At 35.2% G+C, this 24,222-nt stretch overlaps 1 protein-coding gene across 1 annotated transcript in view; it reads right to left on the bottom strand.

Moving 5' to 3' along the window:
• Usp14 (ubiquitin specific protease 14) overlaps nucleotides 1-23,707 on the bottom strand; it is a 61,035-nt gene extending 37,328 nt beyond the window's left edge. The window contains exon 1 of the mRNA XM_089095682.1: nucleotides 23,599-23,707. Within this exon, the coding sequence (XP_088951808.1) occupies nucleotides 23,599-23,614 (16 nt within the window). The 5' untranslated portion in view covers nucleotides 23,615-23,707. The remainder of the gene's footprint in view (nucleotides 1-23,598) is intronic.
• Nucleotides 23,708-24,222: the final 515 nt, after the last annotated feature.

Below are 24,222 nucleotides of genomic sequence, written 5' to 3' on the forward strand. Positions count from 1 at the left end.
GCCGAATTTTCTACAGAAATAAATGATTTTGCTGAATTTTGGCCGATTTTGCAAAGTTTCGGCCGAGATTTTTGCCTTTAGCAAAATTTTTACCAAAAGTCAAAAAAGTTTGGGGGGCACCCCTCCCCCTAGGAACACCCCTGGACAGGGGTAATATTTGCATTTCGCCAATCTTGAGGGACTACGTTAGTATCCAGAGACTTTTGGAACAGTTTTGTTGAGGGAGGGGCAGGTTCCAAATGTACCTCTTTCAAGGTCCATTGATGAACTCCATCAGGGCCAACAGACTTATTTGGATTCAATCTTTGAGCTGTAGATCTACATCCAGAGATCTGATGGGGATAATTTGCATGGATTTCTTAATATTGTATACCAGCATTTCTGGAAAGGGAGCATCATCTAGAGGTACAAAAACTGACCTAAACTGCTTATTCAGGACTTCAACTACATCCCCAGGATTGGTTATAGTATTCTTACTAACCAAGATTTCTGTTACTGAATGTCTACTGAGCTTTTGAATTGAGGCATATTCCCAATACTTCTTTGGATTTGTTTTGATGCAGATGATAGTGGCTCCTCATATTTGCTTGTAAGTTCTCTAGTGAGGTGCTGGACTTTATTTTGCATCAGTTTAAAATTGTCATAATTTGCCTGTGTTGGAACATCCATGTGCATTCTTGGACGTTGCAAGATATTCCTTGTACCGTGCATATCAAGATCATCATTAAAACTGACAGAAAAAACAAACCCAGATTTAGCAGAAGCAGTTTTGAAGGTAAAAAAAAAAAAAAGTTTAAAGAGTATCCAGTATCGACCATCAGAACTATCCCTACTGGTTCAACTAAAAACGGGTATAAACAACAGCCTACCAACAGTGATCCCTAAAGATCGTTGAATTCATCAACGTTATCCATTAAGTCCAGTAAGAATGATTATGATGGATTTCCAGATTTCCCAAAAAATGGATCCAGAAAAACTCAACAGCTCGTAAGATTAGATCTGTAAACCAATAGTACCCCCAAATCTTTGTATCCTGGTGGCATTTGCCTTCCCCCTATTTAAAAAAATATCTTTGATGCGGGGCAATTCACTCAAAAGTGTCTTTTTTGGCTCTTTCATTGAAGAAAATAAAAGAAAATTTGCCCCCCCCCACTAGATTGTGAAAAGATTTACCCCCCTCCCCTCCTCTGTATTGTTGCATTTTTATGCAGCTTTACAAATAAACTATCAAATTAAATTCCCTTTCCTTCCTTTGCTGTGTTGCCAATGCAGTTTTTCAAGATTTTGATTGTTTGATCAACTTTCAATCATCTCTAAAGTGCCATACAGAAACCTTACCTTAGTTCTCACATCCACTCTAGCAAAAGGAAATTTATGAGTATGGAATATTTTACTTTATTTGGAATATTTTTTAAACATACAAGAACTTGGTATTTTACAAGCTAACTGCAATTTAAGTTTTCCAATCCAGCTCTACTTTCATTGGAAGAATTTATTTGTAAAAGAATTTAAAGGGGTTCAACATCTAGAGCTAGAGCTATAACAGCCCAAGCATTTTTTCCAAAATCCAAAATAAAAAAATATGAAGTTTTCTTGTTTTCATTAACTGAATTTTGCTTGGACTGAGCAATAAGAAGAATACAAACATTCCTTATCAAAACCTGAGACCTGAGTTGTAATTTTTTTGATTTTCTGTAAAATTATGAGATACTATAATAAATTAATTGATAAAATTAATAGGCATGGAGGCATTGCAAGAACCAGGCACCATCAAATCCAATACTGATTCACTTACAAGCTGTAAAAAACTTCTCTGTGTCAAAGATACTTCTTTTTTTTTTATAAAACAAGATTTTTTCTTTTTATTTTGCAAGCCAACTAGAAAAGAAAAATTCAACTTTTTTTAAATGCACTGTGGATTTTTTTTGTGAAATTCCACTAAGACGGATGAAATTCCAACTGTTCTTCAAATTAGTGATTAGAATCAAATACCACTTTAAGTAACACGAGTTTTGAATATTATAAGCTGACTCCACTGAAAAAAAAAAAAAAAATATCAGACGTAAAAAGTTGCACTTAACGCTATGAAACTTCACACATATATTGCTGGTTTGAAGATAAGTGCAAAAAATTCCAAATTATTGTTCATTTTTAACTAGATATGAATCTTGCATTGACTTGTTTGCCATAAAATTTCACAAAACTATTTCCTTTTCAAATCACTAAACTATTTACTTGTAATTAAACAAAAAATTTTTTGCACAAAATAAGTTTTTCAAAAAAAGTAAAGAACTCAATTAAACAAAAAAATGAACAAAAATAGAATCAAATAATCTACCAAACAAACAACTACCATAAATCAGTATCAATAAATAAATGAAATCCAAAACAAACAGAAATTAAAATAAGTCAAACTCAAAAGGAGCAGAAATTAATCTGAGTAGGGTTCTAAACCCTGTGCTTTCTAAAAGCCAGAATATAATCTGTACTTTACTGAAAAAATTCAAATGAATTTATTGATAAAAATGTGCATTTCCAGTTTAACATACATATGCTGATATTTATTCCTTAAAATCTAAATTAATTTTTGTTTTCAGTAAAGTACAAATTATAATCTGGCTTTTAAAAATTAAATTTAAAACTCTAAATTTCCAATTCAATGAGCCCTTTTTGAAGCTTCTACAACAAAACTTTCTACAAAAACGTTATATTCTCCAAGGGCATAACTTACGACCCTTGTCATGAGGGCTATGGAGGGAGGGTTGTCATCCTCAAAGACATAATTTCCAGACCTTTTAACTACGCTGAACGAAATGGCCATATCAAAATGTTGATCAGAAATTTTTTGGGAAATGATGGGCGTTGGGGGGGGCGATTCTCCCTCGAATTACTTTCAACTATTAAAACGAACACTAGCCCTTTCAATTTCCAATTGAGTGAGCCCTTTTTCGAAGTTTCTATGACAACACTATCTATAAAAATGTATATATGGCCCCAGGGCCATATATATATTTATATATAAGGATAAGGAATATCCTTATATGGCCCCAGGGCATAACTTACAACCATTTCCCTGACGGGTGTGGGGGGTTGTCATCCCCAAAGACATAATTTCCAGAACTTTTAACTACGTTGACTATCTCAAGTTTTGATTGGATGTGTTTGGGGAAATGGTGGTCGTGAGAGGGAGGTTAGTTGCCCTCCAATCATTTCGACTATTAAAAAGAGCACTAGCCCTTTCAATTTCCAATCGAATGAGATCTTTTTGAAATTTCTACAACAACTCTTTTTATAAAAAACCTTATATGCCCACAAGGTATAACTTACAACCCTTACCCTGACGGCTGTGTTGGGGGGGGGGGAGTATCATCCTAAAATACCTAATTTCCAGAATTTTCAACTACATTCAACAAAATAGAAATCTCAAAATTTTGATTGCATTAGTTTGGTGGGCGTGAGAGGGGGGTTAGTTGTCCTCCGGTCACTTTCGAATATTAAAAAGGGTACTGACCCTTTCAGTTTCCAATCAAATGAGTCATTTTTGAAGTCTCTACGAACAAGCTTTTTATAAAAACCTTATATGCCCCCCAGGACATAACTTATAACCCTTGCAGGGTTTAGGGAGTTTGTCATCCTCAAAATCATAGTTTCTGAGCTTTCAACTATGTTGAACAAAATGGTTGTCTCAAAATTGTAATCGAATGTGTTTAGGGAAATGGTGGGCATAAGAGTTAGTTGCTGTCTATTAACTCTTGACTATTAAAAAGGGCACTAGTCCTTTCAATGTCCAATCAAATGAGTCTTTTTTGAAGAGTCTAAGACAACACTTTCTATAAGAACCTTATATGCCCCCAGGGTATAACTAAACACCCTTGCCCTAAGGGCTCTGAGGGGGGTTGTCACCCTAAAAGCATTTAAATCAAATCATAGCATTTAATTTAGTTTCATACAGCCCCTCTAGTTGACCTGAAATAGAAAACTTGATACCATTCCCTAAAATTCAGTTTACTTTCTTTAATAGCTTGGATACACTTACGCTATTTTGATTTAGTTAAATTTTAAGAGCAGATGCAGCCTCCAAAATTCGAACATAATACCCTCAGTCGTTCTTGGGATACTGCTGAGATGCCTTATTGGTAATTAGCATTAACACAGTGCATTTTGATTTAATCTTAAGGCAACATTTAATTTTAAACATAATGGACAAATGGGAGGGTGGGCGTGGTAGAGGGACTAGTTGCCCTCCAACCACTTTCGACTATTAAAAAGGGCATTAACCCTTTATATTTTCAATCGAATGAGCCCTTTTTGAAGTTCCTACGACAACTCCTTCAATACAAAGTGCCCTGGTCTAAACAAAAAAAAAAATAAAAAAAATAATAATACATTGCACCATTGATCTTTACTATAGAAATATCAAGCCTTATAATCACTTTCTACTATTAAAAAGGCCACTAGCCCTTTTAATTTCCAATTGTATGAGCCTTTTTTGAGTTTCTATGACAACACTTTCTATAAACACCTTATATGTCCCCAGGGCATAAATTACAAACCTTGCCCTGAGGGATGTGAGGGGGTTGTCATCCTCAAGACCTAATTTCAAGAACTTTCAACTATGTTGAACAAAATGGCTATCTAAAAATTTTTATTGGATGTGTTTGGGGAAATGGTGGGCGTGATAGGGGCGTTAGTTGCTCTCTAATCACTTTCAACTATTAAAAAGGGCACTAGCCCTTTCAATTTCCAATTGAATGAGCCCTTTTGAAGTTTCTACAACATCAGTTTCTATAAAAACCTTATATGCCCCCAGGGCATAACTTACAACCCTTGCACTGAGGGCTAGGGGGGGGGGGGTGTTATACTCAAAGACCTAATTTCCAGACTTTCAACGATGTTGAACAAAATGGCTACCTAAAAATTTTGACTGGATGTGTTTGGGGAAATGGGGGGCGTGAGAAGGGGGTTACTTGCCATCCAATCATTTTCGACTATTAAAAAAGGCACTAGCCATTTCAATTTCCATTCAAATGATTCCTTTTGGAAGTTTACACAACAACACTTTCTATAAAAAAAACCTTATATGCCCCCAGGACATAACTTACAACCCTTGCCCTGAGGGCTGTGAGGGGAGTTTCATTATCAAAAACAAAATTTCCAGACTTTTTAACTGCGTCAAACAAAATGGCTATCTTGAGAGGGGTTTTACTTATTCTGCAATGACTTTCAACAATTAAAAAGGGCACAAGCCCTTCTAATTTCCAATTGAATGAGCCCTTTTGAACTTTCTACAACATCACTAACTATAAAAACCTTATATACCCCCAGGGCTTAACTTACAACCCTTGCCCCGAGAGCTCTGAGGGCGTTATCATCCTGAAAGACCTAATTTCTAAAACTTTAAACTACATTGAACAAAATGGCTATCTAAAAATTTTGATTGGATTTGTTTGGGGAAAAGGTGGGCGTGAGAGGGGGTTAGTTAACCTCAAATCACTTTTGACTATCAAAAAGAGCACTAATCCTTTGAATTTTCAATCGAATGAGCCCTTTTTCAAGTTTCTAGAGCACAGCTTTCAATAAAAACCTTACATGCCCCCAGGGCACAACTTACAACCCTTACCATGAGGGCAGAGGGGGAGTGTCATCCTCTTAGATACAATTTCCGGACCTTTCAACCACTTTGAACAAAATGGCTATCTCAAAATTTTGATTGGGTGTTTTTGAATAAATGGTGGGCGTGGAAGGGGTGTTAGTTGCCTTCCAATAACTTTTGACTATTAAAAAGTGCACTAGCCATTTCAATGTTCAATCAAATGAGACCTTTTTGAAGTTTTACGACAAAACTTTCTTTAAAAAAAATTATATGTTCCAGGGCATAACTTACAACCATTGCCCTGAGGCCTGCGGGGGGGGGTTGTCATCCTAAAAGACCTGATTTCCAGAACTTTTAGCTATGCTGAATAAAATGGATATCTCAAAATTTTGATTTGCTGTGTTTGGAGAAAAGGTGAGCGAGAGAGGGGGGTTAGTTGCCCTCCAATCACTTTTGACTATTAAAAAGGGCACTAACCCTTTGGATTTACAATCAAATGAGTATTTTTTGAAGTTTCTACAACAGCACATTCTATAAAAACCTTATATACCCCAAGGCATAACTTGCAACCCTTGCCCTGGGGGTTAATTACTCTCCACTCACTTTCGACTATTAAATAGGGCAATTTCAATTTTCAATCAAATGAGCCCTTTTTGAAATTTATACAACAACTTTCTATCAAAACCTCATATGCCCCCAGGGCATAACTTATAAGCCTTGCCCTGAGGGCTATGGGGGGTTGTCATCCCCAAAGAAATTATTTCCAGAACTTTCAACTACATTGAAAAAAATGGCTATCTCAAAATATTGATTGTATGTGTTTAGGAAAATGGTGGGTATGAGAGGGGGTTAGTTGCCCTCCAATTACTTTCAACTATAAAAAAGGCCACTAGCCATTTCAATTTCCAATGGGATTAGCCCTTTTTGAAATTTCTACAAAAATACTTTCTATACAAAACTTATATGCCCCCAGGGCATAACTCACAACCCTTGCCCTGAGGAATGTGGGGGGAGCTTTTCATCCTTAAAGACGTAATTTTCAAAACTTTCAACTGCATTAAACAAAATGGCTATCTAAAAATTTTGATTGTATGTGTTGGGAGAAAAGGTGGGCATGAAAGGGGGGTTAGTTGCCCTCCAATCACTTTCGACTGTTAAAAAGGGCCCTTTTTAACAGTCGAAAGTGATTGGAGGGCAACTAACCCCCCTTTGAATTTTCAATCAAATGCGCCCTTTTTCAAGTTTCTACAACAAAGCTTTCAATAAAAATCTTACATGCCCCCAGGGTATAACTTATAACCCTTGCCCTGGGGGCTGTGTCCTCCTCAAAAACATAATTTCTATCTGGAAATCAACTATGCTGAAAAAAATGGCTATCTCAAAATTTTGATTGGATGTGGTTTGAGGAAATGGCAATGAAGTCAAAATTTAAAATATGGCCATTCCTTATAAAAAATTTGATGTGTTGCCAGTTTTGTTAATTGTTTTTAAATAAAATAAAAATTAATTTTACAAAGGTCACTTATGCACATTAAACATCACAACAATGATGTCAAATGTGAGAAGTGATCATCAGTGTACTCGTATGGCTAGCAGTTAACAACTTCTTCCATTCAGCCAAACATAATACATTAATTGAGGTAATCAAGCTCAATTCTTCATACAAAATTCCAAGTTTGATGGATTATAGGCAAAATCAGCAATTATTATCATATATTTAGAAAGGACATCAAGGTATTTATCTGTATCCTACTGAATTTGTCAATTTTCTTCAAAACATGACTAAAGAAAGTGGCTCCTGAAAAATAATGATTAATATTATCACAATGACAATGACAAGATATTCAAAACACTTAGCAAATCTTATTTAGGCCTAAATGTTGTTGAAAAGTCTTGTAAGTTTGGGGTCTAAGGTTTTGAATAAACTAATAACTTACAAGTTCTTTCAGACTAGGGATGGGATATGAGAGACCCTGGTTTATAAAGGCCTAGGTAAATGTTCAACAGTTCATCCAATTGTGGAAGGTCTATTTACAAATAAGTTTTTGGCAAGTTTATTTAGCATGGCATTCAGACAGCAAAAAGGAGAAATGTATAATCCAATTTCCCCTTAAATCTCTTTCTAAATACAATAGCACCAATTACCCCCCCCCCACGCACGCAAAGCCTAGATATACATCTAGGCTACACATAAATGTTTAAATTACAATGGTAAAAACTTTTAAGGATGATATGTGATATTTCTCACTTGCGATTTCTAGAGTGTAATCCTTTTAGAGTAGGAGATGTTCTTTATGTTGATTCAGTTCAAGTGCTGATTTTTCCCCGTAAAGAGATAGTTTTTATGTGGATGTAGAGCTTTATAATAATGGATTTGCAGCCATCGTAAACAAACCTTCGGGTTTTTATAGATGGCCGCTGTAAATTTGTTTGTATTTTTTTATGTTAAATAAATTAATTTGAATTTGAATTTGAATTTGAAAAAGATATTCCAAATACTTACCTTATTTAGGCCTGAAAATTCTTTTTTGGGCTCTCTTTTTAAGCCTTGAATCTGAAGGTTGGTATAGGCTAATAGCCTACAAGTTCTTTTAAATTAGAGATGGAAGGTGAGAGATCCTGGTTTAAAAACATGTAGGATAATGTGTGATTATTCATCCCCTCCTTGAAGATCTATTTATGCCAAAATTTCCATTACCTTTATTTAGCACAGCAATCAGGTAGCAAAACAAGAAACATAAGCCTTCTATTCAAGTTCCTAGTCAAATATCTTTCCAAGTATAATCTCACAATTTTTGTAACTGTATCTACACCCAGAGGAATCATTAACCAAAATGTTTTTTGGAGGGAAGGGGAATGGATTTTTAAAACTGGCTTATGATTTTTACTAACTGATTTGGGTAACATTACTATCCCTCCCCCATGCATGACACCCTACCTCCTCCGCTATACACAAACATTTCCTGATTTTTCAGGTTGTTACTTATGCATTAGGCTACTATCTGAATCATATGTTGTCAATAACTGATCCATAATACTGATTTAAAGACAAAAGCCAACCTTTTTATACAGCCTAAGGCTATACCAGAAATTAGGAACGCTGTGATGTAATGCAACAGCAGTAAATACAACGTTTAAAAATATCAGTTAAATATAATGTAGAATTGAGGATTTGATAATGCATAGGAAATCTAACAGTATATTTTTTTGAAAACAGATTTCTGTGTTACAAGATAAACTTCCAAAGTTTCCAGGTAAACCCAAAGCATGTCTTCAACACTTAGTGTTTATAATACTTCGTTAAGGTATATAATAGGGCAAAATTCAGATAGAAAAAAGAAGAACATCATGGGCAAAAATCAGATAAAGAGAAAAGAAAAATATCATGAGATTGTGTTCACATGCTCTTTGTGAATAGAATAGTTGCTGCTGCTACTGCAATTGCATTTCAACCCTGGCCCCAATGTAGTTGGCTAGATTTAATACTAGACCAACTTGTGTAGACTCTTCCAGCTGTCCCTCCAAAACAGAGAACTACAATTGGATTGGAAAACATCCTATATCACACCAATCTGCAAAAAGGCCCCAAAGATCATACAGAAAATTGTTTTACTATCAGCATCACTTCTGCAGTTGTGAAGGTGTTTGCAAGATTTGCCAACAGAGCTGTAATTCAACACTTGGAACAATTCCATTTCCACTCAACATGGCCTCAGATCTTTAAGATCTGTTGATACTATTCTAATACACATACGAGTATGTTACATCATTGTTTACCTGTTGACATGGTGCTCCTTGAACTCTCAAAAGCATTTGACAGGGTTCGTCATTAATTCCTTATCACTAAACAAAATGCAGCAGCTGTTGATGATGTTATTGTCCAGTGGATACAGAGTTTCCATTCAGAAAGAACCCACAATGTAAGAGTTCACAACTCTCAAGGTGTCCCCCATTTCTCCTAGTCTACAACTGTTATAAGCAGCATTCCCCAGGTGACCATTCTTGATCCAAGTCTCTTTGATGCACCTAATCTTCTCTCAAACCTCCACCCTCTTGATGTTGATGATTCAAAACTTGTTGGTAAAGCAGCCACAGCCTCTGACCTGCAATCTATCCAAAAGGACCTCGATATTCTTGGGACTTGGGCTGATACATGGCTCCTCTCTTTCAATGCTGACAAATGCCATGTAATCCACTTTGGTAATCAGAATACACATCAGCTGTATCTTCCCCAAGGTAACCCAATTTTTGCAGTCTCTGAAGAAAGTGATCTTGGAATCATTGTTGATTGTCAACTTAATTTCTTTTAATAATATTTCTAGTACTTCCCTTCGCTGTAGTGGCTTTACTATCCCTCTCGTAGATTCTCTTCGATGGCTCGGTATTTCTATTACAAATAGTCTTCCGGGCTTGCGCCAGTGCACAGTCTCAGATATTAAAATAAATATTAAAGTAGAATATGCTAAGATTGTTGCCAATAGAATAAATAAATTATTATAAATATAATAATTTATTATAAATATAATAAACTCGCGTTAGCCAAGCTTTACTCAACTTTTTGTGAATTGACCATTCAATTCTTTATGCATCTGGAATTTTTCTCCTTCTGAAGAAAACTGAGTTAAAAAGAATCCGGAGTAATTATTTTAGATTTTGTAAATTTTTGTTGTTTCTTACACCTTGGACTAAAAACCGGGTAATTATTGATAAATTTCTTGTTCCTAATATTACTGATAAACTGGAAGCACTACACAGAAAACTTTCAAATACTCCTTGTATCTGTTTTTCTCCGCACCATCACCTTATCAAGTTGTTTCAGTCGTAAGTTATTTTTCTTTTATTTGTTTAGTTGTTTTCTCTGTTTGTTCATTCTACAATTTAGATTTGTAAAGAGTGAGTAAAAATCCAATAATGATAATATTAATGCCTGCTTATTAGATTCTTCATGTTGTCAGTTTTTTTTTCTCTTTTCCCCCTCCTTTCACGTTATTTTTTTTTGCTCTCATTTCTTTTAAATTATTATGTGTTACACTGTAATTTGGTAATTTTTGATTTATATATTGTCTTGTGTCACATTTTTTGTGTTTTTCCTCGTGATACTCCACGTATTGTACCTCTGTATAGTGTGGGTTAAAAATAAATAATAATAATAATAATAATTTCAGCACCCATGCAAAATTTGTATTGTCATCTGCCCTCCTATCTCTTAGAATGATCAAAAGAACTATCTCTAGCAGATGCCCAAGTGTGTTTATGAAGCTCTACAAGGCACTAGTTTTCACAAAATCTGTATTGTCGTCTGCCCTCCTATCTCTTGGAATGATCAAAAGAACAATCTCTAGCAGATGCCCAAGTGTGTTTATGAAGCTCTACCAGGCACTAGTTTGCCTGCACCTAGAGGTTGGAATGTCCTTGGCGTCACCCTATTTCAAGAAAGACAAAGAAATACTAGAAAGAGTTCAATGAAGAGCAACCAAAATGGTTCAAGGCCTCAAACAAATGCTATACAAAGCGCATTTACATTACTTGAAGCTTCCTACTCTTGCATGCTGGAGGAAACAAGGCAACATGATAATGACCTACAAAATTATTTCCAAAAATGTTCTCCCTAGTTTCCTTACCCCCCACTCCCTCCCCCAGAATGTTCTGTGACTAGAGGGCATTCCAAGAAAATCTTCAAGAAATGCACCTCAATCCAAAAAGGAAGCCATTTCTTCAGCCATTAAGTAACAAACTTGTGGAATTAACTCTCTGAAGTTACAGTGGCTGCTGAGTCAACACATGCATTCAAGCGAAATCTTGACAAAGAATGGCTACAGCAAGAGTTCCTGTAAAACTGGGAAGCTGCTGAGTCCTCAACCCAAATTTAGCAAACAAACTACAGAAGTCATAATGGAGCATTACAAAGATAAAAATAATTAAATTTGCTCAAAGCTGCAATTTAAAGTAATTTAAGGTAACTCTAGATGAGAAACAAGGGTATTGGTTTGGTATTCCCATTCTCTAGAAGAAAACAAATAAATTTTTTTTGTATAAACAACTAACATAAAAATGACAAAATTTATACAATTATAATTTGCAGTAAGTTTCAGCAAATGACATGAACACTTATTTTTTTTTTATTTTCATCCATGTTGTCAAATCATTTTTGAGAATATACAGTGACTGTTCTAAAATCTAGTTCAAACATATAGTTTATACAGTTAAAACAGTATAAACAGCTCAAAGGATGTTTTAAGTGGGACAGCCAAAAACTTCAAGGATTTATAACATGTTCTGGTAAAGGTTAAGAATAGCAGGTCTCCAGAAGGAAACAAAAAGAGAGACATTTTTAGATTGCTAATTTTCTGCTAACATTATTGGGTGTGTTCCCATTTTTACAATTCATGCCCAGCTCCTGGTCTCATATAGCCTAAGCTATACAAAGAAATAAAGATAACAACAGCCCTGGAAAGTGGCCTGTTTATTCTGGTGGTTCTCTTTGATGTAGAAAATGCTTTTGACAAAGCCCCCATAGCACCCTACTCTCATGACTTCGTACCTTTGGTATAAGTGAGCAGATGATTTTGTGGATATCTTCCTTTCTACTTGACCGTAGCCAGATTGTTAAACTGGAAGACACATTGTCATCAAAAGCTAGTGTACCAAGTGGCATCATCCAGGGGAGTGTAATAGAGCCACTACTCTTCATCCTCCACATAAACAGCAGAACTGAGGGTATCACCAGCCATGTCAAGCTCTTTGCAGATGACACAAAGCTTTCCAGGCCAGTGCAAAAACAAAAAGATATAACCATCCTGCAGAGCAACATTAACATGTTGAATGGGAATCTTGAGAGCCTAGGATTAAGCTTCAATGCTACAAAGTGCAAGACATTATGGATTTGACCCAAGCCAATAAACAGTGATGACACCCTCACATTAGCAAGAACAAACACTGTCTCAGTCATATCACACACTGATTGTGAAAGAGACATGGGGATCTTTATAGAATCAGGGCTAAAATTCCACCAACACACAGATCTCATTGCAAATAAGGCAAGCAGGCTGGTTGGTCTAATCAGGCAATCTTTCAGGCATTTAGACACTAAAACCTTCACCAGACTCCACAAAGCCCTTGTGCAACCAACCATTGAGTATTAAAACATACTCTGGAGCCCCTTATACATTAGCCATGCTTTCAAAATTGAAAAGGTGCCAAGACAAGCCACCAAACAACTCCCTGGACTAAAAGAAATGTCATATGAAGAGCACCTGAAACAAATGAAGCTGCCAAGCCTAAACTATTGAAGAAAAAGAGAGGACCTGATCCAGACTTTCAAATCAAGAAAGGATCTAGATAGAACCAAGTTCAACAAATTCTGCTGTAGTCAGTCTAACGTCTATACTAGGGGTCATTCTGCAAAGATCCAGAAACAAACAGCATAAACTAGACAGAGATCTTCTTTCTGGTCATTTAGAGCAGTTAAAGACTAAAACTCATTACCCAAAGAAGTAGTGTCAGCACCAACTCTAAACAGCTTAAAAAACAGTGTTGACAAGCATCTACAGAAAGAAGTGTTTATTCATAATACATAACATACAAAAGTGATATGACTTTGAACACTAGGTGCACTATGTTGAGCCAAGATTAGAGAGTGCCATAACAAGATATGATATCCTAGTAAGAGGCACTGCTCCTGTAAGTTATACTGTAAGTTATAATATGCAGAATATTTACATTAATCTGATTAGCACAGTTCCTTCTATTATTATTCATATTTTTAACTTGTTTAACACAGTATTTTATCTAAAATACAGCATAATCACTCAGGCTAAACTGAATGTCCCCAAGTCTATAGAGAGCAACCAGTTTTATGCAAAGATCAATCAATGGAAAGAACAACAAACAAATATGGGTTATTATTAGGGCTATAAATATGCCATCAGGGGGAGAAGCCATTGTCAGGGTAACAACTATAATGTCAAAGGGAGCATAAAATAACAAATCTTAAGGTAAACTTTTTGGTACTTGTCAGTTATTGGAAACATACCCAAAAAGTGAAGTTAGGTTAATCCTAATAAAAAATAACAAAACTTGATGATAAAATAATACTTTGGAAACAAAATTATGGAAACCTAACCTAACCCCCACCCCTAATGTGCAAATATATAGCTCAAATTATACAATTTCAAAGCATTTTGTCTAGTCCAATGCATTGAGCCATCCATCACTTGTTTTTGTATCTATGAAACCAGTTTTCTGAGATGAAGCCTAAGCATAATTTTTGGATGCATTTCCAATATCTGACACCCAATTTTCACTTTATGTTCATTCTGTATATAGCTTAGGGCTATATAGAGCAGGAGCCTGAAGATGTATTGTCAAGAAAGCATATAAAACAATGAAAAAGAGTGCAAAATTACCAATTTAAAAATCTCTCTCCATGTTTCCTTCTTGCCAAACCTCTATTCTTAACCTTTACCTAATTCTCAATAATAGTCATTCTGCAGGGCCAATAGTTTACCTATTTTTCAGATCTCATAGCTGTTCTTTAAACAAATCAAATGAAATTATATCATAAAAAAAACTTAAAAACATGGATAAAACAGGAAAAACAAGGATATGTGATCAACTGACACTTTTACCTAGACTTTTATAAGATTTTTCTTAGGCTATTATAAAGCAGATTCCTTAATTTTTGTTTTTATTATCTAGCCTAGGGCTACATGTGAGACTATTAGGGGGAGGCTGGAATGAATTGTCAAAATGCAAACAAATTATGAAAATAAGCAATCTAAAATGTCTAACAACTTTGCCTGGTTAGGCTATAGTAAAAAGTTACCTGAGGCTTAACATACATAAATCTATGTCAGAATACTGGGATTATGTTTATTTTAACAGATTATTCAGATAGCTAAGAAACAAACTTATCTCTATAGTCAGAATTGCATCCTGAATCAGAATTTAAAATTAGTTTTTGTTGGAAATAAACTTTACCCCCACCCCTAAATGTACAAATTTACTATATATATGTGCACATTTTTGGTGGGGTGGGGGTATTGGCAAAGTTCATTTCTGATCAAGCATGGGCACTGTTCTGTTTTTCTGAAGAAACAGAAAAAAAAATTAACAGGGATTGAATGAAACAGAACAGGTCAACAAAAAACAAAAGACCTGTTTTTGTTTCTGTTGTTTTTTGGTAAAAACAGAAAACAGCTGTTTTTCAAACACCTAAAGCTTAAAGAAGAAGAAAAAATTGTAAATGATAAGTTTTGGTTTATTATCAGTGGTATTGCAGCATTTTCCACCAAAAAGAAGTTTTTCAATAAAGGGACAAAAACTATCTATGCCCACAATATTGCCATCCTTTTTCATGGTTATTTTCTTCCATTTTACTGTTCTCTTTTTTCCAAAAATACACTTTTATGTTTATACAGATTCTCCTCAAATTTCCCAGAAATGTATACTTGTTATTTGAGACGTTTTGAAAATAAGATAATTTTCTTTGTCAAATTGCACAGTCTGCTCAAAGTCATTAGTGTCTAAGCAGAGCCCATAGTTGCTTTGGCAGGGGACAGTCTCGCCCTTCAGACAATGCTTTCCTCTTCCCCCATCCTGATGTTTGGAAGCCATCTGAAACAATGTATGAAAGAAGAAAAATGCAGAGGAAAATGACACTTCTTACCACCAAGTCAAAAAGTTTTGTGCCTTTTGGCATAAAAAAAAGTTTTTAAGATTAATTATTTCCTAGTCAATTTGCATGAGAGACAAATCAAAAGGAAAATTCATGGTTTAAGGGTACTTTGCAATGTTTTTATGGTGCTTTGTGCTAGAAAATAATATTCTAGGCCCTCCACCAAATTCATTCTTAAGTAATTATGTAAAATGAAATTTTTCAAATTCTGAATTACAAAGAAACTTAGACCCTTTGCTACACAATACTTTCTTTAAGCATTCTCTTCTCTTAAATAGGTTTTCAAAGGGATGCAAATATAAGAACAATTGCACTTTTTGATAACATATTTCAAAACTTTCTTTTGCTTTGCAGCAGAAAATACTTTTTCCAACCCATACACTTGCTTTATTATAGAAAGTGTTACTACTTCAAACTTTTGTTTTAAGAATATGCGTGGGCATGATTTTGATTATTTAGGCACGTTTTCATGGTTCATTCCCAAAGGAAAAGGGGTAATGACAACGTTGACTATCAATGTTTGAGCAAGTGTAACATGTCTTTGTATAGCCTGTGCTGCAACCTCGTTTTTTGACAGACTTCCAACTCCCCACTCTTCATCTCCATTACTTTCACTGCCCTCTTTCTTAGATACTGCATCAGTTTATTCAGATTCTTCAGCAAACATATCTTCATTTTTAAAGTTTTCAGAACAAGAAACAGAAAGACCATCTGAATCATTTTCACCAGTTGGATTGACATCTTCAACTTCATCAAAGGATTCCAAGCAATCTTCTTCAAGGATGTCACAGGCTAAGTTTCAAGTGGACCAAAATCCAAGAATGCATGCAACAGATGAATGAAGACAATGTTAAAAACATGAAGTTCAGGAAAGGGCTTGTATCCTACAGGCTTTGGTGACATTGTTCCCAGAATCAGTCAAAACACAGAACATCTTATTTGCCATTGAAAACTTCCTGACTGCAACTTGGATTGCTGAAAGGATGTTAGTAGTTGTATGAGAATGCTTATGCCTCTTGAAATGTGAAAGATAGTGGTGCAACCTCTGCTTATTTTTCATCTTCATGTGGTAAAAGGCAGTGATACCTATAAAGCCAGAGTTTTGAAAATTAGGTCTTTAAGGATGAAAAGCTCCCCCCACATCCCTCAGGGCAAGGGTTGTGAGTTATGCCCTGGGGGCATATAAGGCTTTTATAGAAAGTATTTTTGTAGAAATTTCAAAAAGGGCTAATCCCATTGGAAATTCAAATGGCTAGTGGCCTTTTTTATAGTTGAAAGTAATTGGAGGGCAACTAACCTCCTCTCATACCCACCATTTTCCTAAACACATACAATCAATATTTTGAGATAGCCATTTTGTTCAATGTAGTTGAAAGTTCTGGAAATAATTTCTTTGGGGATGACAACCCCCCATAGCCCTCAGGGCAAGGCTTATAAGTTATGCCCTGGGGGCATATGAGGTTTTGATAGAAAGTTGTTGTATAAATTACAAAAAGGGCTCATTTGATTGAAAATTGAAATTGCCCTATTTAATAGTCGAAAGTGAGTGGAGAGTAATTAACCCTCAGGGCAAGGGTTGCAAGTTATGCCTTGGGGTATGTAAGGTTTTTATAGAAAGTGTTGTTTTAGAAACCTCAAAAAATACTCATTTTATTGGAAATTCAAAGGGTTAGTGCCGTTTTTAATAGTCGAAAGTGATTGGAAGGCAACTAACCCCCCTCTAACGCCCACCTTTTCCCCAGACCCATCTAATCAAAACTTTTATATATCCATTTTGTTCAACATAGCTAAAAGTTCTGGAAATTGGGTCTTTTAGGATGACAACCCCCCCACAGGCCTCAGGGCAAGGGTTGTAAGTTATGCCCTGGATCATATAATTTTTTTAAAGAAAGTTTTGTCGTAAAACTTCAAAAAGGTCTCATTTGATTGAACATTGAAATGGCTAGTCAAAAGTGATTGGAAAGCAACTAACACCCCTTCCACGCTCACCATTTATTCAAAAACACCCAATCAAAATTTTGAGATAGCCATTTTGTTCAAAGTGGTTGAAAGGTCCGGAAATTAAATCTAAGAGGATGACACTCCCCCTCTGCCCTCAGGGTAAGGGTTGTAAGTTGTGCCCTGAGGGCATGTAAGGTTTTTATTGAAAGCTGTGCTCTAGAAACTTGAAAAAGGGCTCATTCGATTGAAAATTCAAAGGGTTAGTGCTCTTATTGATAGTCAAAAGTGATTTGAGGTTAACTAACCTCCTCTCACGCCCACCATTTCCCCAAACAAATCCAATCAAAATTTTTAGATAGCCATTTTGTTCAATGTAGTTTAAAGTTTTAGAAATTAGGTCTTTCAGGATGATAACGCCCTCAGAGCTCTCGGGGCAAGGGTTGTAAGTTAAGCCCTGGGGGTATATAAGTTTTTTATAGTTAGTGATGTTGTAGAAACTTCAAAAAGGCTCAATCAATTGGAAATTAGAAGGGCTTGTGCCCTTTTTAATTGTTGAAAGTCATTGCAGGATAAGTAAAACCCCTCTCAAGATAGCCATTTTGTTTGACGTAGTTAAAAGGTCTGGAAATTTTGTTTTTGAGAATGAAACTCCCCTCACAGCCCTCAGGGCAAGGGTTGTAAGTTATGTCCTGGGGGCATATAAGGTTTTTTATATAGAAAGTGTTGTTGTGTAAACTTCCAAAAGGAATCATTTGAATGGAAATTGAAATGGCTAGTGCCTTTTTTAATAGTCAAAAATGATTGGATGGCAAGTAACCCCCTTCTCACGCCCACCATTTCCCCAAACACATCCAGTCAAAATTTTTAGGTAGCCATTTTGTTCAACATCGTTGAATGTCTGGAAATTAGGTCTCACAACCCTTGCCCTGAGGGATGTGGGGGGAGCTTTTCATCCTTAAAGACCTAATTTTCAAAACTCTGGCTTTATAGGTATCACTGCCTTTTACCACATGAAGATGAAAAATAAGCAGAGGTTGCACCACTATCTTTCACATTTCAAGAGGCATAAGCATTCTCATACAACTACTAACATCCTTTCAGCAATCCAAGTTGCTGAAAGACGTAAAAAGTTGCACCTAACGCTATAAAATTTCACACAGTTATTGCTGGTTTGAAGATAAGTGTAAAAAATTCCAAATTATTGTTCATTTTTAACTAGATATGAATCTTGTGTTGACTTGTTTGCCATAAAATTTCACAAAACTATTTCCTTTTCAAATCACTAAACTATTTACTTGTAATTAAACAAAAAAATTTTTTGCACAAAATAAGTTTTTCAAAAAAAGTAAAGAACTCCATTAAACAAAAAAATGAACAAAAATAGAATAAAATAATCTACCAAACAAACAACTACCACAAATCAGTATCAATAAATAAATGAAACCCAAAACAAACAGAAATTAAAATAAGTAAAACTCTAAACAAGCAGAAATTAATCTGAGTAGGGGTCTAAACCCTGTGCTTTCTAAAAGCCAGAATACAATTTGTACTTTACTGAAAAAATTCAAATGAATTTATTGATAAAAATGTGCATTGCCAGTTTAACATACATATGCTGATATTTATTCCTTAAAATCTAAATTACTTTTTGTTTTCAGTAAAGTACAAATTATAATCTGGCTTTTAAAAATTAAATTTAAAACTCTAAATTTCCAATTGAATGAGCCCTTTTTGAAACTTCTACGACATAACTTTCTATAAAAACGTTCTATGCCCATAAGGCATAACTTACGACCCTTGTCCTGAGGGCTATGGGGGGAGGGTGGTCATCCTCGAAGACATAATTTCAAGATCAATCAACTACGTTGAACAAATTGGCCATATGAAAATTTTGATCAGAAATGGTTGAGGAAATGATGGGCATTGGGGGGGGGGGGGAGGGGGGGGGTGATTCTCCCTCGAGTTACTTTCAACTATTAAAACAAACACTAGCCCTTTCAATTTCCAATTGAGTGAGCCCTTTTTCAAAGTTTCTATGACAACACTATCTATAAAAATATATATATGGCCCCAGGGCCATATATATATTTATATATAAGGATAAGGAATAGGGTATGAGAATGCTTATGCCTCTTGAAATCTGAAAGATAGTGGTGCAACCTCTGCTTATTTTTCATCTTCATGTGGTAAAAGGCAGTGATACCTATAAAGCCAGAGTTTTGAAAATTAGGTCTTTAAGGATGAAAAGCTCCCCCCACATCCCTCAGGGCAAGGGTTGTGAGACCTAATTTCCAGACATTCAACGATGTTGAACAAAATGGCTACCTAAAAATTTTGACTGGATGTGTTTGGGGAAATGGTGGGTGTGAGAAGGGGGTTACTTGCCATCCAATCATTTTTGACTATTAAAAAAGGCTGCTGATCCTTTTGCAGACCAGCAGTGAAAACTCAAGCTAGTCTGAGAGGCAGATCTTTCTGAATTTCTTTTTTTCTGGCAGCAAAACTTATTTGACAATGGACAGTTCCCCCAAATGGTACTTTCAAGCCCCCTGTTGTTTTTTTTTTTTTTAAATAAGGTGTTTCATGTCTGGCTTATCAAACACAGAAAGTGGCAATTTGTCCTTAAACAGGGTTTTGCAGCAGAGCATCTGCAGACCAGCTTGTTTTGGTCAATTGGAAATAAAGAACTGTTGTATCTCTGCTCTTGTTATTCCATATTTCACTAATCCATTGTCCTCTGTGTCACTTGCTTTACTATCTGGAGCTTTCTCAAGGGAAGCAGCCTGACTTGATATTTTTTTAAAGTTGGTTTTGGTTTGTTATTTGCTGCACCAGTTGCATATACTTTATCTTTGTGCATATCAATTGTGTGGTTCCTTTTAAGATAGTATATATATGTCATGGAGAAAACTCCCCTAGCCATTAAAGACATTCTTCAGAAGTTGCATCCATACTTTCTTTGCTTCCTTTTTTCCACAGGGTACCCAGAGAAATGTCTTGGAACATCCAAGTCATCATCAGAAAATGACATCATGCTTGTCTTAAAACAAAGGTTGATTTTAGGATTTTTCACAAAATTAGAAGCACCTTCCAGTAGCCTACCATTTTGAAAATTGCACCTCCAGCCAAATATTGCACCTCTTTCACCTCAATGGTGTAATAGGGGGGAAAGGGGCCAATTTTCCCTTGAGCGTTTTCATTTGTGCAATGAGCCAAGAGAACTTGTCAGCAAATAAATGCAAAATGACAGCTCTTAACTACAGTTTCCTAAAAACCTACACAATTTGAGGCACAATATTAATTTTTATGGGAATTTACTTGTCTATAATAGGTATTTAAGAGACAGATACAAGAAATAATATACTGCTTAGTGACTATTTTTTGAATTTATTGTGCTGTACAGCAAAAATTACTGTGTTCACTGGAAGATGTGTTATCCTACAGAATGAGAAAAGTGTATCAGCCTTTTATAAGATTTTGGCCAGCTAGGCCAGAATCAGCTAGTTAGACCACTGTTTCAACTTTAAGTTTTTCCCTGAAAGGGTTTCCATTGATTATATTTAGACATGGTTTTATTAAGACAAGAAAAAGTATATTTGGAATCTTGAAAAAGTATATCTTGTTATGTTGATGCAATAAAATGTGCCAGCAGAAACATATATTTCTACTGGACAAGACTTCAATAGATTTACATTCCTCTCTGACTAAAGATTTAAGAAAATTTGCAATTAATAATTGGTATTTATCATGTGTAGGCTAGTATGGTAATCATAGCAAGTCACTGTTATCTAGCAGCATAAATTCCATAAAAAAACATTTAATTAAAGTTTTCCTGGTTAAAGCTGCAGATTACTTCCCATGTAATGAAGGATACAGAGGTCCTGCCAATAGAGCCATAATATACAGTAATAAGCAGTTTTGTAGTATCTATGCAGCTTTGCTGCTCAATTGACTGAGTAGTATACACTAAAAAAATAAGTTGCTTTAGCAGAACAAAACTGCACCTTCACTGTTCTCCTATTTACACACATCTACTACTCTCATCTGACTCCTAAGCCCTAATTTTGCCTAGCTGAGTGCTTTCATTTTACTTTCTTCTACTTTATGTTAAGGCTCCAATTCCACAAACTGTATGGGAAATAACCACACTTCTTCAAAATTTCATATTATGATTTAAAACACTATTTTGTAATTTTGAAATTTCTTATTATTTCATTATCAAATCAATAAAGTAAAATTGAGAACAGAAGAAAAACAGTTAGAAAAAAAAAACAGAAACAGGGCAAAATAATTATTATAAAAACAGTAACAGAAAAGAAAAGGTAAATAAAAAACAGGTCATCTGTTTTTTTTTTTTTTTTTTTTGGAAAGAACAGAATAGAAACAGGTAATTTAAAAACAGAACAGAAAACAGAAACAGTGCTGATGCTTGTTTCTGATGCAAATAAATGTTAAACCTGGACTCAGCATTCAATTATGACTACAGAGGTAAGTTTGAACTTTACCCCACCCCCTTAATGTGCAAACATATACCATGAATTGGTATAAATAGGGATGAAGGGGGAGATAAAGTCCATGTCTGACCCAATAAATGTTAAATTTGGATTCAGGATACAATTCTGACAATAGAGGTATGGTTAGCCTATTTCTTAGCTATCTGAATAATCTGTTAATATAAACATTAAGCAGATATTAATTATAAATACCTTGGGATTCCTTGAAGGGGAGTCTGATTTGAACTAGCCAACATCTCTAATTTCCTAAGCCTAGTAAAGATTTTGTCAATTATGCTGTCATAATTAGTGACATGGACAATCAAAATTGATGAAAACAATACAATTTGACACCCCCCTGCCCTGAAAGGTTCATGTCTGACTTTGTAAACATGTAATGAAAATGGTTATAAACAAATTTTTTGGTACAATTCTACTTTAGCTACTTTTGGCTATCTTGGAAAGGGGTTAGGTCAGGAAAATGAAACTTTCAGGGATGGGTTTACAGGCTAAAGCATGTCCCAGGTAGGTATTTTGAAGTACCTATCTCCACTCCTTCTCTCTAGAGGGTCCTGAAATTTGCTTACTAGACAGGTCTAAACATATTGAAACTTTAACAAAACAATATTTTACCTTAATTTTCAGTTTCTTTTTCTCTGGGTTTAGTTCTGAAAATGCAATTCCTGTTATTCAAGTAGAATTTTAAGCCATATCAATATAGGGATTGAGCAAAGTTGTGAAGCTGAAAACAATTTTAATGTACTTCATTTAAGCAGAAGATCTGGTAAATTTTTACCAAGTCATATTATTGACTTATGAATAAAGTAAACATACCAGTAAAGTTCTACAAAATCATATTATTGAGTTAGGACTAAAGTGAATACACCATTCAATGCCTTTTTTTATGCTGATTACAAATATAATAAGCATTTCTATCAGAAATAAATTTTAACCCCCCCCAATATAGGCCAATTCAGGGTTTGGCTAGGTTAGGTATAGCCTATATGGGGGGGGGGATGAAATTCATTTCCAATAGAAATGATTATTATATTCATAATCAACATAAAAAAAGGCATCAAATGGTGTATTCACTTTAGTCATAACTCAATAGGCTAACATGATTTTGTAGAACTTTAGGCCTACCAACATACCACCCAATGCCTTTTTTATGTTCTTTCCAACTATAATAATCATTTTTGTTGGAAATGAATTTTATACCTATCCTATAAATACCAATTCAGGGTATATATTTGCACATTAGGGGGGTGAGGGTGAATTTTATTTCTGATGTAAATGGGAGGTAATTTTTAAATTTACCCCACCCCCCTAATGTGCAAATATATACCCTGAATGGGTATATATAGGGTGGGGGTAAAATTCATTTGAGACAAAAACAATTATTAGGCTATATTTGGAAAGAGCATAAAAGAAGGCATCAAGTGGTATAGGCCTATTCACTTTATTTGTAAGTTAATTATATGATTTGGTAAAAATTTACCAAAGATTTATTTTGAAAGGTTTCACTTTTAAAACACACATATTTTTAAAGGTCATAAAACGTCAGGACCCTCTCAATAGAGAAGGAGTGGAGGTAGGTACTTCAAAATACCTTCCCAAAACATAGCCTACTTTAACCAGTAGACCCATTCCTGAAAGTTTCAGCTTCCTAACCTAGCCACTTTCCAAGATAGCCAAAAGTAGATAAAGTAGAATTTTACCAACTTTTTAAGCATTTTGTGACCCCAATTAAAATTTTTTTTTGTGTAAAACACCCCTTGAAACAAATTCCTGGATATGGCCCAGGCTATGCAAGCTGCCCATTGTTAACATATAAGGCATATAATGTTCTTGATTAGCATACAATCGAAACCCAATATCGTAGAGGACAAAGATACCTGAATAAACCGGCATTTTCGTTTACAATAAAAATGTGACAGGTCATCAAGTTAAATTTACTTCTTCTCGAAACTTTTGATGGCGAAAAGCTAAAAGCCAGCGTTTCAGCTGGAATTGTCATACACTTTCCTACCGTTAACACTGAGCACTGATCTGCAGAAAACCACTGCGGATTGCCGAGGAACGCATGCGTCTCTTGCCGCTCATCTTTGCGGTTTTCTGCAAGATGCAGGCATTGAAAAAATCCGAGGCGTGCGGTTGCACTTGTGGAAGAAAAGAACATTGAGGCAGTTAAAAGGCAGATTTCAGCTTTTTAATTTCAACAATTATTAAGTATAAAAGATTTTATTTAATTCAGAAGGCATAGGAGGAAATCTCAAGAGAGACAAATTTGCACGAAAGGATGTGGTGAACAGTATACTGGACTGTCTTAACAGCAAGCTATTCACCCAAGTTTGACCAAAGCTCACGATCTGTGTTCCAAGCCTTTTTTTGACAGATGCGAATGTGGATTTGGTAATTTCTCATTCTAATAATTTAGGCTACGTAGATCTAGACTGTGAAATTTAAATGGACCACAGTCATGGGGAAGATGCAATATCCTGTATCAGGGATCAAATGTA

The sequence above is a fragment of the Artemia sp. Qi Xiang Cuo genome, chromosome 10 (assembly GCF_049724085.1).
Source record: "Artemia sp. Qi Xiang Cuo chromosome 10, ASM4972408v1, whole genome shotgun sequence".
Classification (NCBI taxonomy): domain Eukaryota; kingdom Metazoa; phylum Arthropoda; class Branchiopoda; order Anostraca; family Artemiidae; genus Artemia; species Artemia sp. Qi Xiang Cuo.